Source organism: Mobula hypostoma, chromosome 11, assembly GCF_963921235.1.
Source record: "Mobula hypostoma chromosome 11, sMobHyp1.1, whole genome shotgun sequence".
NCBI lineage: Eukaryota > Metazoa > Chordata > Chondrichthyes > Myliobatiformes > Myliobatidae > Mobula > Mobula hypostoma.
Window position 1 is genome coordinate 94,528,099 of NC_086107.1, and position 19,154 is coordinate 94,547,252.

General features: G+C 45.9%; 1 protein-coding gene across 3 annotated transcripts in view; it reads right to left on the reverse strand.

The window, feature by feature from the left end:
* The window catches only part of LOC134353954 (oxysterols receptor LXR-beta-like), an 80,352-nt gene that overhangs the window by 44,223 nt on the left and 16,975 nt on the right, over positions 1–19,154 (reverse strand). For all 3 annotated transcript variants that reach the window (XM_063062544.1, XM_063062542.1, XM_063062543.1), the window contains exons 3-6: positions 12,159–12,248; positions 5,729–5,890; positions 2,918–3,187; positions 924–1,132 (exon numbers count right to left, since the gene is read on the reverse strand). In XM_063062544.1, the coding sequence (XP_062918614.1) occupies positions 924–1,132; positions 2,918–3,187; positions 5,729–5,890; positions 12,159–12,198 (681 nt within the window). In that variant the 5' untranslated portion in view covers positions 12,199–12,248. The remainder of the gene's footprint in view (positions 1–923; positions 1,133–2,917; positions 3,188–5,728; positions 5,891–12,158; positions 12,249–19,154) is intronic.

Consider the following 19,154-nt stretch of genomic DNA (forward strand, 5'->3'; position numbering starts at 1 on the left):
ACAGCCCCCATCTGTGCCATAAATGCTTCATGAAATAATTCAAGTTTTTAAATACACAAGAATCTTCAGATCTTCAAGGAGCAATGCCTCAAAAAGGTGGCATCCATCACCGACTACCCCATCACCCAGGACATACCCTCATCTCATTGCCGACATAGGGAGGAGATACGGGAGCCTGAAGGCACACACTCAGTGGTTCAGGAACAACTTCTTCCCCTCTGTCGTTAGATCTCTGAATGGACAATGAACCCATGAACACTACCTCACTACTTTTTCTTTGTTTCTAACTGTAATTTACCGTTTGTATTATCTATTGCAATGTACGGTTGCCACATAACAACAGATTTCGCGACACATGCCAGTGATATCAAAACTGATTCTAATTAAGCAGCACAAGCATTCTTTACACCAACGTCTCCGTCACCAAGCGTTAGGTCAGGACGGCAGCGTAGCAATTAACATATTGCTTTATAGTAGCAGCAATCACCAGTCGGGGTCTGATTCCTGCCCCTGTCTGTAAGGAGCTTGCAAGCTCCCCCCGTGACCACGTGGGATTCCCCCCTCATCCCAAAGGCCAGTGAGTTTGGGTTAGTAAATTAGGGCATGCTACATTGGTACCAGAAGCATAATGATACTTGTGGGCTTCGCCCAGGACAAACTCAAACGGTGTTTGTCACTGATGCTTCAAAGTACATTGTATGTTTCAAAGTACATGTGATAAATAAAAATAATCATCTCTCTCTCATGCAACCCAACCGGAGGCCAGTAAATGTCCAACAATGCACCAACCAACCAGCCCAGATCCCGCATTCACACTGAAGACCCCTCAAGCGACAACAAGATGATGGAGCAAGTCAGCAGGCCGGGCAGCATTTCACTGCATGTTCCGATGTACGTGTGACTTTAATCGACTCCATACTCACCGTGACTTTGGGCTGGTCACTGAATGACCGCTTGTTACACTGCTGCTGGGCGGCCACCAGCTGCTGAATCATCGCCTCCTGCTCCGGTGTCAGCCGTACCACGTCCACGCTCACGGGCGAGTCCTCTGCTGCCGCCAGCACCGCCTGCGCCAGGTCCTCCTCCCGCTTCTTCTGCTTCTTGCTGCGGATCTGCTCTTCCGACAGGACGCCTGCGGGCAGTGACAAGCACGATCAGAGACTCTGGGGGAGTCGGAACACACGAGGCCACGCTCTGCCTAAGCAGGCACAGACGTGACAGGTGGACCGTTGTGTGGATAAACGCGAAGACACCATTTTGGCACACGATGGGGAGAGATCAGGTCATGTTGGTGTTCAATGGGAGTAACAACGTGGAACAATACAGTGCAGGAGCGGGCCCTTCGGCCCATCTTATCCATGCTAAGCATGATTCGGAATGGATCACAATTCCAATAGGCACATAGATGATAGGAAAAAGGACTGTTATGTAGGAGGGAAGGGTTAGATTGATCATAGAGTAGGTTTAAAGGTCAGCACAACATCATAGGCTGAAGGGCTGTACTGCACTGTAATGTTCTATGTCCTAAATTAAATCTTTTCTGCCTTTACATGGTTCATATCCTTCCACTCCCCAAACACTCAGGTGTCTAACATCAGTATCATATCTGCTTCCATCACTGTTCCAGACACCCACCACCCTGTGTAAAACAAAACTAATGCCACACACATCTCTTAAACCATCACCCCCCACCTCTAATTCATGCCCTCTAGTATTTGACATTTCTACCGTGGGAAAAAGATTCCATCTGTCCACTCTATCACCACCTCTCATAATTTTATAAACTTCTATCAGGTCTCCCCTGAGACTCAAACACTCCAGAGAAAACAATTCAAGCTTGCCCAACCCCTCTGTATCGTTCAGAATCCAGGCAGCACTTTGGTAAAACTCTTCTGAGTTTCTCCAGACTCTCTGCCTGCTTCCTGTACTAGTTTGTACACACCATAAGATCTTGACACAGAATTAGGCCATTTGGCCCCTTGAATCTGTTCTGCCATTCGATCATACGATGTTGCGCTGTTGGCGTTTAAGGCAGCAACGAAGGTCCTCCACCTCTGTCTGTATAGAAGGATTCTTCTTGGCTGTTTCCATAACAATTGCTTTTTGACCAGTCAGGGTCATTAGCCTGAGCTGAACCCTCAAACCTGGAGGACTGGTGGACCACTCTCGTCTGGCCTCTGCCCTTTGACCTGATTGGCATGGGTGACCCTACCAACAGCCAAAGCACAAGGCCCCGACTCCAGCCAACATAACTCTCCGGGTCATTGAGGAACGCAAGCCTCCAAACCCAACAACAAGGTTGTGGTCTCTTAGAGGGCCGTTCAATTAAGGCTGATTTATTATCCCTCTCAACCCCATTCTCCTGCCTTCTCTCCAGAACTTTTGATGACCTGACTAATGAAGAACTTGTCAACCTCCACTTTAAGTACACTCAATGACTTCGCTTCCCTAGCCGTCTGTGAAAATGAATTCCACAGATTCATCGCCGACTGGCAAAAGGAATTCTTCCTCATCTCTGCTCTGAAGAGACATCTTTATTCTGAGGCTGTGTCCTCTGATCCTGGACTCTCCCACTATTGGAAACATACTTTCCATGTCCACTCTATTTAGGTCTTTCAATATTTGACTGGTTTCAATGAAATCCCCTCTCATTCCTGAGATCATTCTCGTGAACCTCCTCTGGACCCTCTCCGATACCAGTGCATCCTTTCTCTGATATGGGGTCCAAAACTGCTCACAATACTCCAAGTGTGGTCTGACCAATGCCTGAGAAAGCATCAACATTACATCCTTGCTTTTATATTCTAGTCCCTGGGAAATGAATGTTAACATTGCATTTGCCTTCCAACGGATTATACCCGCCTCCCCCACCCCGCCCAAAGATCAGAATTAGGCAAATCGCCTGAAGCCTGCTTACAGTGTTCCCTCATTCCGGCCTCCCGGCATTTCCGCAGTCGGCACTCCTGGCATTTCCTGCGCATGTACATGTCCATCTCACACTTGCCGCTGCTTTTGCAGGTGTACTGCGCGTTCTTGATGACGCTGCGGCGGAAGAAGCCCTTGCAGCCCTCGCAGCTCAGCACGTTGTAGTGGAATCCCGACGCCTTGTCCCCACAGACGCTGCAGACCTCGTTGCCTAGCATCTTTGGGGCCGGGCCCTTCTTGCGCTTTACCATGGGCTCATCCCCTGAAAGGCATGAACACTGGCAGTTAAACAGCTGCCAAGCACGTGAGGGCTGCAGGCACACACACAAAAAAAACAATGCGGCACTGTAGCATAGCGGTTAGCATCATGTTTTCCAGTGTTGGCGATATGGGTCCAATTCCCACCAATGTCTGTAAGGAGTTGATACTTTTCCCTTGTGACCACTCTGGTTTCCTCCCACATTCAAATAGATGGTAGGATTAGGGTTATTAACTTGTTGCCATGTTATGTTGGTGCTAGAAATATGGCGACTCTTGTAGGCTGCCCCCAGCCCATCCTCGGACTGTGTTGGTCGCTGACGCAAATGACGCATTACACTGTATGTTTTGATGTACATGTGACAAATAAAGCTAATCTTTAATCCTTAAAGTTCAAGCACAAGCTGATGCAAACAATCCTGCCCTAATGAAATACCAATCAGTGTTTAACCCTTTTCTTGATCAAACCGGACTGAGTCAGAAATGCACCTCCTTATCGTCACTTTGATCTCAATTCTGGAGCTTAGATATGGAGATTGCACACAGTCTCTTTCCCAGGAAAAGAGAAGCAACAGCTAGGGGCCATCGGCTTAATGTGGGGGGGGGGGGAGAGGGGGGGAAGAGTTTTGAAAGGGAGCTGAGGGACAACATTTTCACTCAGAGGGTAGTGAGTATATGGAACAAGCTGCCAGAGGAAGTGGTTGAGGCAGCTGCAGTAGTATCATTTAAGGAGCAGTTGGAACATGGATAGAAAAGGATTGGAGGGATACAAGTAAAATGGGACTAGCTTAGACGGGCATCCTGGTTGGCAGGAACGAGTTTCCTTCTCTGCTTTATGACTCCCTGACTTCAATCCTGTTGTGTAAGCACCTTGAGCAGAAGACCAAGTGGTTCAAGAAGATGGCTCATTGTCTTGAAGCTGCAAGGTTGTACCTGTACCTCACTGTACGTGGCAATAAACTTGACTTGATGGATGGCAAACGATGAGTGTTCCAGCAAATTTCCTGTCCAATTAATGAATAGCTCAGCATTCAATACCATCACCCCCTCAAAACTAATCAATAAGCTCCAAGACCTAGGCCTCAATACATCCTTGTGTAATTGGATCCTCAATTTCCTCACCTGCAGACCCAAGGCAGTTTGGGTTGGCAACAACACCTCCTCCACAATTTCCATCAGCACAGGTGTATCACAAGGTTGTGTGCTCAGCCACCTGCTCTACTCACGATAGATTTATGACTGCGTGCCAAAGCACAGCCCCAATGCCATTTTCAAGTTTGCTGATGACATCACTGTTGTAGACCAAGTCAAAGGTGGTGACAAATCAGACTGAAAATCTGGCTGAGTGGTGTCACAACAACCACCTCTTACACAATGTCAGCAAAACCAAGAGCTGATTATTGACTTCAGGAGGAGGAAACCAGAGGTCCATGAACCAGTCATCACCAGGGGATCTGAGGTGGAGAGGGTCAGCAACTTTAAATTCGTTGGTGTTATTATTTCAGACGACCTGTTCTAGGCCCAGCGTGTAAGAGCAATTATGAAGAAAGTACAGCAGCACTTCCACTTCCTTAGGAGCTTGTGAAGATTCAGCATTACATTGGCAAACTTGTATAGATGTATAGTGGAGCATACATTGACTGGCTGCATCATAGTCTGATATGGAAACACCAATGCCCTTGAATGAAAAATTCTACAAAAAGTAGTGGATACAGCCCGGTCCATCATGAGTAAAGCCCTCCCCACCATTGAGCACATCTACAAGATATGTACCAGGAAAGCAGCATTCATCATCAGGGACCCCCACCACAAAGGACATGCTCTCTTCTTGCTGCTGCCATGAATAAAAAGGCACAGGAGCCTCAGAATTCACACCACCAGGTTCAGGAACAGTTATTACCCCTCAAACACCAGGCCTTTGAACCAAAGGGGATAACTTCACCTGCCCCCCGCCCCCCGCCATTACTGAAATTTTCCCACAACCTTTCAAGGACTCTCCATCTCATGTTCTCGATATTTATTGCTTATTTATTTATTATTATTGTGTGGCACGTGGCCAGGTGGTTAGGGCGTTGGGCTCACCATCTGAAGGTTGTGGGTTCGAGTCTCGGCCAAGGCAGCGTGTTGTGGCTTTGAGCAAAGCACTTAACCACAAACTGCTCTAGACCACCCAGCTGAGAATGGGTACCGGCAAATGCTGGGGGTTAACCTCGCATTAGACCGGCTTCCTATCCGGGGGGGAGTTTCGTACTCTCAGTCGCTTCACGCTACAGAAACCGGCACAAGCACCGGCCTAATAGGCCACAAGACTCCGGACAGACTTTGACTTTGATTTATTATTATTACTATCTCTTTCTTCTTGTGTTTGCACTGTTTGCAGTCTTTTGCACTCTGATTGAACACCCAAGTGGCCTTTCGTTGATTCTGTTATAGTTATTAAATTATTTTGGAATTAATGAGCATGCCCACTCACAGTTTTGTCAAAAATGAAATTTTTCCAAAAAAAAATTTGAAATATCAATTTATTTTAAAATATAGTACGTACCACCGATATAAACTAGGCACTCAGATTCAGAGGAGAATGAACCATTGTAGTCGTTGGTGGCTGGGTCACGAACCTCCTCCGTCTCATACTCCTGCTTCACCTCATACTGTGCGCAGTCTATACTCTCCTCCGGCATAGACTCCGTCGCCTCTTTGTCATCTTCTGAAGAGGACATGAGATGGGATGAATGGAAAATAAAATCAATGTCAATGAAGACTGACAACTGTATGGCCGAGAGTAAAATCTAAAATCAGGTTTATTATCACTGACGTATCTCATGAAATCTATTGTTTTGTGGTAGTGCAGTGCAATATTTTTTAATGTATCGAGGAGAGCTTTTTGTTACAGTACGTAAACGGATCATCGAGGAAGGGAGCATTACTGGACTTTTTATCATGAAGTGTAGCTAATCAAGTGAGGAAGTGCCAATAGGGGAGCATTTTGGAGAAAGTGATCATACCTCATAACATGATGCCTAAGTGGTCGTCGTGAAACAGGACAAGCATGGACAAGTATTTAAGCTCTTAAATTGGGGCAAGGCCAATTTTATTAAGGGAGGAACTGGCAAAGGGAGATTGGCAGCATCTACTTTTTAGTAAGTCTTCTTCTGTGGAGTGTGGTAGAACAGAGGGATCTGGGAATGCAGATCTATAATTCCTTCAGAGTGGCATCATAGGTAGACAGGGTTGTAAGGAGAGGTTTTGGGACATTGGCCTTCATAAATCCAAGCATTGAGTACAGAAGATGGTAATGTTATCTTGGAGTTGTACAAGACATTGGGAAGGCCAAATTTGGAATTTTGTATGTCGTTCTGGTCACCTACCTACATAAGATTGAGAAAATTTACAAAGATGTTACCGGGACTTAAAGACCTGAGTTATAGGGAAAGGTTGACTACGTTAGCACTTTATTCACTGAACGAAGGAGAATAAGGGGATATTTTGTAGAGGTTTACAAAATTATGAGGGGTATAGATTGGATAAAGGAAAGAAGGATTTTTCCACTGAGTTTGGGTGAGACGAAAACTAGAGGTCGTAGGTTAAGAGCGAAAGGGGAGCTTCTTCACTCAGAGGATGGTGAGAATGTGGAATGAGCTGCCAGCAGAACTGATGGATGCAGGTTCGATTGCAACAATTAAGAGAAGTTGGGATAGGTACGTACGTTTGTAGATGGGAGGGCTACGGTTCAAGTGCAGGTTGATGGGACGAGGCATATTGACAGTTCAGCACAGACTAGATAGGTCAAAGGGCCGGCTTCTATGCCGTAATGCTCTATGACTCATGTCTGCACCATGGGAAGCATTGACAGAAGTAACAAGGGTTCAGGGTTGACATGTTCTGGTGAAGATAAAGCCCTGGGGCAACAATTACAGGAAACCATGGATTGGACGTCGAGGTTTGAATAAAGAGGAAAAAGGAAGCACATTACAAGTATAGGGAACTAATGATGCCAGAGGCACGTCAAGAGCATAAAACCCCCTGGGAGGCACTTAAAACGGAAATTCAGGAGGCTAGTGGGTCATTAAAAATGACAAGCAGAGAATTAAGATAATTCTGAAGTGTTTCACAAGTATGAGGGCAAAAGAATAACCAGGGAGTATTAGAACACATAGGGGCAACAGGGGAAAGCTGTACATGAGCCAGAAGGTGTAGTTGACATTCTAACTAAATACTTTTCATACGAAGGATCCCCAATCATCTTGCATGCCCTACCACCGGACCCTGACACCGATCTGTCAAGGACCGTGCGGTGGCAACCCATGCATCAGCCTCCCCAGGCTAAACAAAGTAACACACACAGGGGTTCTCTGTGAAGGGAATGCACCCTAACATCCCGGATTATGTGGATCCTGGACCGGCCTGTGCAACCACCAGAGCTCCCACCAATAGACAACCCTTTGGAGAACGTGATACTTGACTTGAAAGGAAGTAGTGCAGCAATCGCTCATCAGTATTTGCAAAAGAAAGACTCGGTAGTCAAAAAATTCAGTGAAACTTTCAAAAATAAACTGGGGCATAATCAATGTCTTATTGGGCTTAATGGTAGATAAACCTCCAGCAATGGATGAGATTTCTCCCAGGTAACTGCAGGAGACAAGGGAGGAATTTGCTGGGGTTCTAGCTAAGATTTCTAAGCCTTCGCTGGACAGGAATGAGGTCCCAGATGACTGGAGGACAGCTAGCGGAGTCTCCCTTTACAAGAGAGGGGGAGCACAGCAGCATCGCGGTTAGCGGAACGCCACTACAGTGCTGCAACCTGGGTTCAACTCCCGCCGCTGTCTATAAGGAGTTTGCACCTTCTCTGTGGGTTTCCTCCGGGCGTCTCACATTCCAAAGATCTACGGGCAAACAGTTTAATTAGTCACATGGGTGTAACTGGGTGGCACAGCCATCGTTGGGCTGTAAGGGCCTGTTACTGCACTGTGTCTCTAAATAAACATGTGAGGTATTTAAAATTACCAGCAGTGATAAATAGGCAGCTTACAAGAAATTCTCCCCCCTCTCAGAGGTAGATAAAATTGGACAACATAGGTCATGGCAAAAGGAAAGAGGTTCAGAGGGGATCTGAAGGTCACCTTCTTCAGCCAGCGGGTGGGGAGTACCTGAAATGCACTGCCTGGGAGAGTGGTCAGGGCTGGGTCACTGACGGTACTGAAGTATCTGAATGAACCCTTGAACCTCTTACGCATGGGTTGCTATGGATCAAATGCTGGCCGATGCAGTTAGCATGGAAGGGTTCCCAATGGCTGGTAAGAACAAATTGGGCTGAATGGCTGGCATGAACAAGTTGGGCCGAATGGCCTGCTTCCATACTGTATGGCTCTATGAGAGCATAGAGAGGCATCATGATTAGCACAAACGGCCTGTTCTGTGCTGTGCAATTCTAGAATTTAACCTTCTGAAAAGCAGATGCAAATCATTCCCCTGTAACTTTAATAATCTCTCATATAACCCTCCATTTTTCTTTCATCCAAGTGCCCAAGAGTCCCTTAAACGTCCCTGATGTATCTGCAACTACCACCATCCCTGGCAGCATGTTCAACGCACTCACCACTCTCTGTAAAAAAAAACACAACTTCACCTTCTGAAATGCAGATGTAAAAAATTCCACTTGAATCCTAGGGGGACCAATATCCTGGCAGGGAGATTAGCGGGGGCCACTGAGGTGACTTTAAACTAGAATGGTTGGGGGGTGGGAATCAAATTAAAGAGGCTAGGCGTGAGGAGGTTAGTTCACAACAGGGGGATGGGAACCAGTGCAGAGAGACAGAGGGGTGTAAAGTGAGGGTAGAAGCAGAAAGTACAAAGGAGAAAAGTAAAAGTGGCAGGCCGACAAATCCAGGGCAAGCATTAGAAAGGGCCACTTTTCAACATAATTGTATAAGGGCTAAGAGAGTTGTAAAAGAGCGCCTGAAGGCTTTGTGTGTCAATGCAAGGAGCATTCGTAATAAGGTGGATGAATTGAAAGTGCAGATTGTTATTAATGATTATGATATAGTTGGGATCACAGAGACATGGCTCCAGGGTGACCAGGGATGGGAGCTCAACGCTCAGGGATATTCAATATTCAGGAGGGATAGACATGAAGGAAGGGGAGGTGGAGTGGCGTTGCTGGTTAAAGAAGAGATTAACGCAATAGAAAGGAAGGACATAAGCCGGGAAGATGTAGAATCGATATGGGTAGAGCTGCGTAACACTAAGGGGCAGAAGACGCTGGTGGGAGTTGTGTACAGGCCACCTAACAGTAGTAGTGAGGTCGGAGATGGTATTAAACAGGAAATTAGAAATGTGCGCAATAAAGGAACAGCAGTTATAATGCGTGACTTCAATCTACATGTAGATTGGGTGAGCCAAATTGGTAAAGGTGCTGAGGAAGAGGATTTCTTGGAATGTATGCGGGATGGTTTTTTGAACCAACATGTCGAGGAACCAACTAGAGAGCAGGCTATTCTGGACTGGGTTTTGAGCAATGAGGAAGGGTTAATTAGCGATCTTGTCGTGAGAGGCCCCTTGGGTAAGAGTGACCATAATATGGTGGAATTCTTCATTAAGATGGAGAGTGACATAGTTAATTCAGAAACAAAGGTTCTGAACTTAAAGAGGGGTAACTTTGAAGGTATGAGACGTGAATTAGCTAAGATAGACTGGCAAATGACACTTAAAGGATTGACGGTGGATATGCAATGGCAAGCATTTAAAGGTTGCATGGATGAACTACAACAATTGTTCATCCCAGTTTGGCAAAAGAATAAATCAAGGAAGGTAGTGCACCCGTGGCTGACAAGAGAAATTAGGGATAGTATCAATTCCAAAGAAGCAGCATACAAATTAGCCAGAGAAAGTGGCTCACCTGAGGACTGGGAGAAATTCAGAGTTCAGCAGAGGAGGACAAAGGGCTTAATTAGGAAGGGGAGAAAAGATTATGAGAGAAAACTGGCAGGGAACATAAAAACGGACTGTAAAAGCTTTTATAGATATGTAAAAAGGAAAAGACTGGTAAAGACAAATGTAGGTCCCCTGCAGACAGAAACAGGTGAATTGATTATGGGGAGCAAGGACATGGCAGACCAATTGAATAATTACTTTGGTTCTGTCTTCACTAAGGAGGACATAAATAATCTTCCAGAAATAGTAGGGGACAGAGGGTCCAGTGAGATGGAGGAACTGAGCGAAATACATGTTAGTAGGGAAGTGGTGTTAGGTAAATTGAAGGGATTGAAGGCAGATAAATCCCCAGGGCCAGATGGTCTGCATCCTAGAGTGCTTAAGGAAGTAGCCCAAGAAATAGTGGATGCATTAGTGATAATTTTACAAAACTCGTTAGATTCTGGACTAGTTCCTGAGGATTGGAGGGTGGCTAATGTAATTCCACTTTTTAAAAAAGGAGGGAGAGAGAAACCGGGGAATTATAGACCGGTTAGCCTAACGTCGGTGGTGGGGAAACTGCTGGAGTCAGTTATCAAGGATGTGATAACAGCACATTTGGAAAGAGGTGAAATGATTGGACAAAGTCAGCATGGATTTGTGAAAGGAAAATCATGTCTGACGAATCTCATAGAATTTTTTGAGGATGTAACTAGTAGAGTGGATAGGGGAGAACCAGTGGATGTGGTATATTTGGATTTTCAAAAGGCTTTTGACAAGGTCCCACACAGGAGATTAGTGTGCAAACTTAAAGCACACGGTATTGGGGGTAAGGTATTGGTGTGGGTGGAGAATTGGTTAGCAGACAGGAAGCAAAGAGTGGGAATAAACGGGTCCTTTTCAGAATGGCAGGCGGTGACTAGTGGGGTACCGCAAGGCTCAGTGCTGGGACCCCAGTTGTTTACAATATATATTAATGACTTGGACGAGGGAATTAAATGCAGCATCTCCAAGTTTGCGGATGACACGAAGCTGGGTAGCAGTGTTAGCTGTGAGGAGGATGCTAAGAGGATGCAGGGTGACTTGGATAGGTTGGGTGAGTGGGCAAATTCATGGCAGATGCAATTTAATGTGGATAAATGTGAAGTTATCCACTTTGGTGGCAGAAATAGGAAAACAGATTATTATCTGAATGGTGGCCGATTAGGAAAAGGGGAGGTGCAACGAGACCTGGGTGTCATTATACACCAGTCATTGAAAGTGGGCATGCAGGTACAGCAGGCGGTGAAAAAGGCAATGGTATGCTGGCATTTATAGCGAGAGGATTCGAGTACAGGAGCAGGGAGGTACTACTGCAGTTGTACAAGGCCTTGGTGAGACCACACCCGGAGTATTGTGTGCAGTTTTGGTCCCCTAATCTGAGGAAAGACATCCTTGCCATAGAGGGAGTACAAAGAAGGTTCACCAGATTGATTCCTGGGATGGCAGGACTTTCATATGAAGAAAGACTGGATGAACTGGGCTTGTACTCATTGGAATTTAGAAGATTGAGGGGGGATCTGATTGAAACGTATAAGATCCTAAAGGGATTGGACAGGCTAGATGCAGGAAGATTGTTCCCGATGTTGGGGAAGTCCAGAACGAGGGGTCACAGTTTGAGGATAGAGGGGAAGCCTTTTAGGACCGAGATTAGGAAAGACTTCTTCACACAGAGAGTGGTGAATCTGTGGAATTCTCTGCCACAAGAAACAGTTGTGGCCAGTTCATTGGCTATATTTAAGAGGGAGTTAGATATGGCCCTTGTGGCTACGGGGGTCAGGGGGTATGGAGGGAAGGCTGGGGCGGGGTTCTGAGTTGGAGGATCAGCCATGATCATAATAAATGGCGGTGCAGGCTCGAAGGGCCGAATGGCCTACTCCTGCACCTATTTTCTATGTTTCTATGTTTCAAAGAGGAAGGGAAAATAATGAGAGGAATTAATGGAAGAGTTCTCTCAAAGAGCTGCCACAGACCCAGTGGGCTGAATACCCTCTTTCTATGCTCTCAGAACTTATAGATGAGCCTACCGTGGCCAGCGTCCAAGCCATTCACAGCCGAGAAGGACATCTTCCATCACGTGTGGCACTGCATTGTGTAAATACAGACCAAGGTGAAAACTGGGAAAGAAAAGAAACTCATCAATAGTTAGTCTGACCGTAAATTCTACACTTAATCCCTTTTCTGGACATGACCAGCTTCTAATTTTATTTTGCTCTATTTATTTAATATAAATTTTATATACTATACATCACCATTTGGGTGGCGGGGTGCTCCTTCCCTCTGGTAGCCTGCAGGTCACCCTTGGGGAAGGTGGGGCATCTACTTAGCCCCCCACAGGCCAGGGTCCCATGAAGCCACAGGAGCAGGTGGTGGATGGTTGTTTGAGCGGTTGGTGCACATCACAGTCCTGGTTATCCGACCACTAACACCAGGCAAACAGTCTCTGAAGGGTATTGATAATAGCTGGGGTCACCCGTCTTGTAAAGGCACTGCCAGAAGGCAGCAATGGCAAACCACTTTTGTAGAAAAGTTTTGCCAAGAATAATCATGGTCATAGAAAGACTGTGATCACCTACATCATGCAACATTGTACATAATGAACAAATGATACTGTATACATATATATTTCTTCTGGTAATTTACTATTTTTTAATGCATTGCAGTGTACGGCTGCCACGAAACAAATTTCGCCACATTATACCAGTGATGATATACCTGATTCTGATTCTAATGGACGCAGATATTGGAAAACCAGTTTACTTTTGTCAAATGTGCTGAGGAACAGCGAAAAGCTTTGTTTTGTATGCCATCCAGAGAGATTATGTCATTACAACAGTGTTTTGAGGGAGCACAAGACAAAACAACAACAGAATGCAGAATTAAGTGTTACAGTTACATTGAAAGTGCAGTGCAGGTAAACATTAAGGTGCAAAATGAAGGGCAAGTAGACAATAAGGTGCTGTCTAGCTGTGACACTTTAATCTGCATTCTTTGTTGATCCTCTCTGCACCTTGTGGCACATCGAATGGCAACATTTCTTTAGCATTTGTCTGTCTTTTACGAGGCCAAGTTGCTAGCTCGACACTCAATCCAGCACAGATGGAAAGCGTGCAAGGAGCCAGCCGGATTCGAACCCAGAACCTTGAAGTCCAGAGCAAATGCTACTACACCACCAGCCGGCATTCCGCACTCTGTTATTGTCTTATTGGTATTGGTGTACAAAGCTTGTCTTGCATATTGCTCACACAGGTCAAATCAGTGTATATGGAGCCAGAATAAGGTAAAACAATAACAATGCAGAATAAAGTGTCACACGTAAAAGTTGCTGGTGAACGCAGTAGACCAGGCAGCATCTATAGGAAGAGGTACAGTTGACATTTTGGGCTGAGACCCTTCGTCCTGAAACGTCAACTGTACCTCTTGCTATAGATGCTGCCTGGCCTGCTGGGTTCACCAGCAATTTTTATGTTTGTTGCTTGAAATTCCAGCATCTGCAGACTTCCTCATGTTCGCAGAATAAAGTGTAAAAGCTACCGAAAAAGTGCAGTGCAGGTAAACGATATGAAGTGCAAGATCATAATGAGATAGACTGAAAAGCCAAGAGTCCACCCTATTGTATGAGAGTAGAGACAGGTCTCTGGTACGTGCTGAGCTGTGTCCACAATTCTCCACAGTTTCTTGCAGTTTTGGGCAGGGCAGTTGCCGGACTAAGCCCTGATGCATGTGGATAGAATGCTTTCTATGGTGCTTCGATAAAAATTGGTGAGATATGGGAAACATTCCTAGATTCAGGCCCTTGACACCATAAGACATAGGACAGATTTGGGCCATTCGACCTATTGAGTTTTGTCCACCATTCAATCATGGTTGATTTATTATCCCTCGCAACGCCATTCTCCTACCTTCGATCGATAACCTTTGATGCTCTTACTAACCGAGAACCTATCAACCTCTGCTTTAACTATAGTCATTGACTTGGTCAATGAATCTATAAAAACCCAAAATGAGAGCCCTTCCCCTCTGGGTTGGGGTTTGAACTCCAGTTAAACTTCACATAGCCAGCACCTGAAGTCAGGTTTGAACCCAAGACCCTGAATTTGGAGGCAGCAGCTTGTGTGTAGTGACACTGTGCTGCCCAGGAATGTTGACCGATTTTTTTTCCGCCATCTTCTTGAACTGCTGTTGTCTGCGAAGGTTCTCCTAGTACAGTTGGGTTGGGTATTCCAGGATTCAGACCCAGCACTGATAAAAGGAATGAACATGTAACATCCAGACAGGACAGAGTGGAAAGGTGGTACCTGCTGCAGCTCTTGTGATGGGATTGAGAGGGGCTGTTCAGTCACGTGTTGGCCTTGTGTGGATGATCTGCACTGCAGCCAGAGTGTTCTGGTCATGGCAGAATTGGGTGTCGGCAGTGGAAAAAATTGGTCAACATTCCTGGGCAGCACAGTGTCACTACACACAAGCTGCTGCCTCACAACTCCAGGCTCTTGGGTTCAAACTTGACTTCAGGTGCTGGCTGTGTGAAGTTTAACCGGAGTTCAAACCCCAACCCAGAGGGGAAGGGCTCTCATTTTGGGTTTTTACAGATTTATTCATGGAGTTATACAGTATGGAAAAAGGCCCTTCAGCCCAACTGGTCCATGCTGACCAAGACTCCTATCTGAGCCAGTCCCAATTGCTTGTATGTGGCTTATATCCCTTTAAAGTGCCAAGTGCCTTTTAAATGTAGTTAACGTACCTGCCTCAACCACATCCTTTGGCAGCTCGTTCTACATTCCCATTAAATCTCTTAAAAAGGTGCTTCTCGTTCTTGAGTCAATTCAATAGACAATAGGTGCAGTAGGCCATTCAACCCTTTGAGCCAGCACCACCATTCACTGTGATCATGGCTGATCATCCTGGGGAAAAGACTGTGTGCATTGACCCAGTCTATTTTCCCTGTGCTTTTATACACCTCAATAAGGACATTGAACAGTACAGCATGGGTCCTTCTACCCATGATGGTGTTCTGACTTTTTAAACCTACTCCACGATCAATCTAAAACCCTTCCCTACTACATAGACCATAACCCTCCATTTTTCTTCCATCCATGCGCCTCTCCAAGAGTCTCTTATTTTGGCTTCCAAAGAGAAATTAGAATCAGAATCATGTTTAATATCACCGACAAACGTGTCAGTGAGCTGTTGTTGTTCAGTCGTTAACTCAAGTCCGGACCATAAGGTCCATATTTTCACGGCAAGATATGGAAGTAGGTTGCCAGGCCATTCTTCCACGCTGATACTGCTGCTGCCCAGGTTGGGACCCGGCTGGGTTTAAACTCAGGACCATTTGCCTTGGAGTCCAGTGCTGATGCCATGACACCACCTGCCGGCCCAGTAAATGAGCTAGCTGATGTTAATTACCTATAGGTGTCAGTAGATGACAAAGAATCGAGGAGAGGGAGAGAATACGTTGCAGGGCAATAGGACATGGAATTGCTTGTCGCAAAGCTGGTATTGCTGACGCACTGAATGGCATCTTCACCCCCTCCCACCTCGAGGTGAGAGAACAGCTTTGCTCTGGGTGACACCGGGCTTCTTATGATCTTGCAGAGTACAGATCCACAGAAAGCGGAGGGGATCCCATCACAGTCTGGATCTAGCAGTTTCAACCTGATAAACACAGGAGATTCTGCAGATGCTGGAAGTCCAGGGCAACAGACTCAAAATGCTGGAGGAACACAGCAGGTCACACAGCATCCATGGAAATGAACAAACAGTTGACATTTCAGGCCGAGACCCTTGAAATGCTGATTATTTCTTCCTCTTCACACCCCCTGCCACGAACAGATGCTGAGTTCCTTCAGAATTTTGTTTGATACTCCACAATCCTAATTTATGATTCCCACTGTGTTTCAGCACCATCAGTCCCCCTCAAAAAACACCCACACACAAAAAAATCCCTCAAACACAACACTTCAGGTTGAGGTTGCAGAGTGGTCAAAGAATTAGGTAAGCCATTTGGCCATCAAGTCTGCTCCACTAATTGATCATGGCTGATTTACTTTCCCTCTCAATCCCATTCTCCTGCCTACAACCCATAACCTTCAATGCTCTTTAACACTGAGTATCTATCTACCTCCACTTTAAATATACCCAGTGACTTGGCCTCCACAGCCATCTGTGGGCAACAAATTCCAGAGATTCATCACCCTCTGGCTAAAGAAATTCCTCCTCATCTCTGTTCCAAAGGGACATCCTTCTGTTCTGAAGTGTGTTTTCTGGTCCTAGGCTCTCAGGCTATTGGAAACATCCTCTCCATGTCCATTCTATCTAGGCCCATCAATATCAAGTAGGTTTCAATTTGATCCCCCCTCCCCTCATTCTTAACTCCAGCAGGTAAAAGTCCAGAGTCATCAAAGCAGGAAGCTTGGGCTGATTTTAATTCCTTCCTGAACCAGTGTATTAATTCCTGTTATAGAGCAGCGACAGGTGGAACAGCTAGAAGTCTCTTACACACTTGGAGTATTGTCTTATGTAGTTCCTTAAGGTTGTTATAGCCAGGGGTGGGAGTGGGGAATAAGCTCCTACCTATTAAATGCTTCCAATGTTGTGCACTTCAAATAGCCTCTGACAACCAAGTCCAGCTCCTGACCTTCACATGTGGCTTAGCTACTAAGCCCAGCGAAACCGTTTCTACTGACAGGAGAAGGGGCAGAGGCAGGTTACTGGCACCTTAAAACCAGTCGCTTTGGGCAGATGGGGCTCATCAGTCGTGGTTGGCAGCTCATGCAGGAGCAGGAAAACTCTGATCTCAAACCTCCACTATCTTGCGGCTACACCCACTCATGGGGAAGGCTTTGGGAGAAAACCCCGAGGAAATATCTGGAGCTGGAGTCCCTAAGGCAGTCCTTAAGAAACGCGTTTCATAACCCACTAATCTATGTAAAAAATATATTATTTTATATCCTTCCCTCCAATACTTTCCTTCAATACCTTAAAGTTATGGCTCCCTGAACTAGCCATTTCCACCCTGGCTGTCTACCCTATCAAAGTGCTACACCTGCCCCTTCACCTCCATTTAGGGCCCCAAACAGACCTTCCAGGTGAGGCAATACTTCACTTGTGAACTTGCTGGGATTGTCTATTGTATCTGGTGCTCACGATGTGGCCTCCTCTATATTGCTGAGACCCATCATAAGATGGAGGACCGCTTCATCAAACACCTCCGCTCCATCCACCACAAGCAGAACTTCCCGCTAGCCAAACCTTATATTCCTTCTGGGTACCCTCCAACCTGATGGCATGAATATCAATTTCTCCTTCTCTTTACAAAAAAATTCCCTCATCCTCCCCTCTTATTCTCTTCTCTGGCTTCTTATCACTGCTCGCCTGCCTATCACCTCTCCCAGGTGCCTCTCCTCCTTCCCTTTTTCCCCATGGTCTACTCTCCTCTCCTATCAGATTCCTTCCTCTCCAGCACTTTACCTTTCCTACCTGCCTGGCTTCACCTTATCACCTTCCAGCTATCCTCCTCTCCCTCGCCTCACCCTCACATCCTGACATCTTACTCCTTCCTTTCCAGTCCTGACGGAGGGTCCCAGCCCAAAACATCGACTACTTGTTTGTTCCCACAGATGCTGCCTGACCTGCTGAGTTTCTCTAGCATTTTGTATGTGTTGCTTTGGAGTTCCCAGCATCTGCAGAATTTCTTGTGTCCACTCTATCCATGCCTCTCATCACCTTCTACACTTCTATCAAGCCACATCTCATCTAGTAGAGAAATACTTCACCTCTAATAGATGCTGCCTGACATGCTCAGTTCATTCAGCATTTTGTGTGTGTCTTGCTCAAGATTTCCAGCATCTGCAGAATCTCTTGTGTTTAAACAAAGGTATACTAACCTCTGAATCCTCACTTCTGTCCCACCACAGAGAGGCAAAACTCCAACACATAGCATCAAGCGCTGGCTACAATCAATGGGATTAGCAAAGCAGATATAACCAAACAGTGGCGACATTCTAAACGCAAAAGGGCCTTCTTTCTACTCAGAATCTCAAACCCAAGTCAGAGCACAGGCCCCTCTGAAGTGGTTTGCATTCAGAAGTCAACAGTTCAACTGACTGAACCAAGCAAAGAAAAAGCTGCTGGGAAAACACCGGGTGGGGGGGGGGTGCATGTCAGGCGGCATCTGTGGAGGGAAATATGGGGTTGACACTCTTCATCTGGATTGCTGGAGGAATTCTTTTTCAAAGTAGGCAAACCTCAAAGCACTGGAGAGGTAAAATGGAGACTGCAGAAGGAATTGAACCAAGAACACCGTGGGGCAGCACAGTAGAACAGAGCAATGGCATGGTAACATAGCAGCTAGTGCGACACTGTACAGCACCAGTGGTCAGGATTAAGGCATTGGTAGACTGTACTTGGGAGTACTGTGAGCAGTTTTGGGCCGCTTATTTAAGAATTAGATAGGCTGGCTCTGGAAAGGATCCAGAGGAGGTTCTCAAGAATGATCCCAGGAGTGAAAGGGTTAATGCATGAGGAATGTTTGATGGCTCTGAGACTATACTTGCTGGAGTTTGGAAGAATGAGGGGGTGGGAATTTCACTGAAACCGATTGAGTATTGAAAGGCCTAGAAAGAGTGGACGTGGAGAGGATGTTTCCTATGGTGGGGGAGTCTAGCACAAGAGGGTACAACCTCAGAATAGAAGCACAACCCTTTAGAACAGAAATGAGGAGGAATTTCTTTAGCCAGAGGGTGATGGATCTGTGAAATTCATTGCCACAGACGGCTGTGGGGGCCAAGTCATTGGGTGTGTTTAAAGCAGAAGTTGATAGGTTCTTGATCAGTAAAGGTGTCAAAGTTTAAGGAGAGAAAGCAGGAGAATGGGGTTGGGAGGGATAATAAATCAGCCATGATGGAATGACAGAGCAGACTCGATGGGCCAAATTGGCTAATTCTGCTCGATCTCTTATGGTCTTTAATTCCCACTGCTCTCTGTAGAGAGTTTGCACATTCACCCTATGGGTTCCCTCTCAC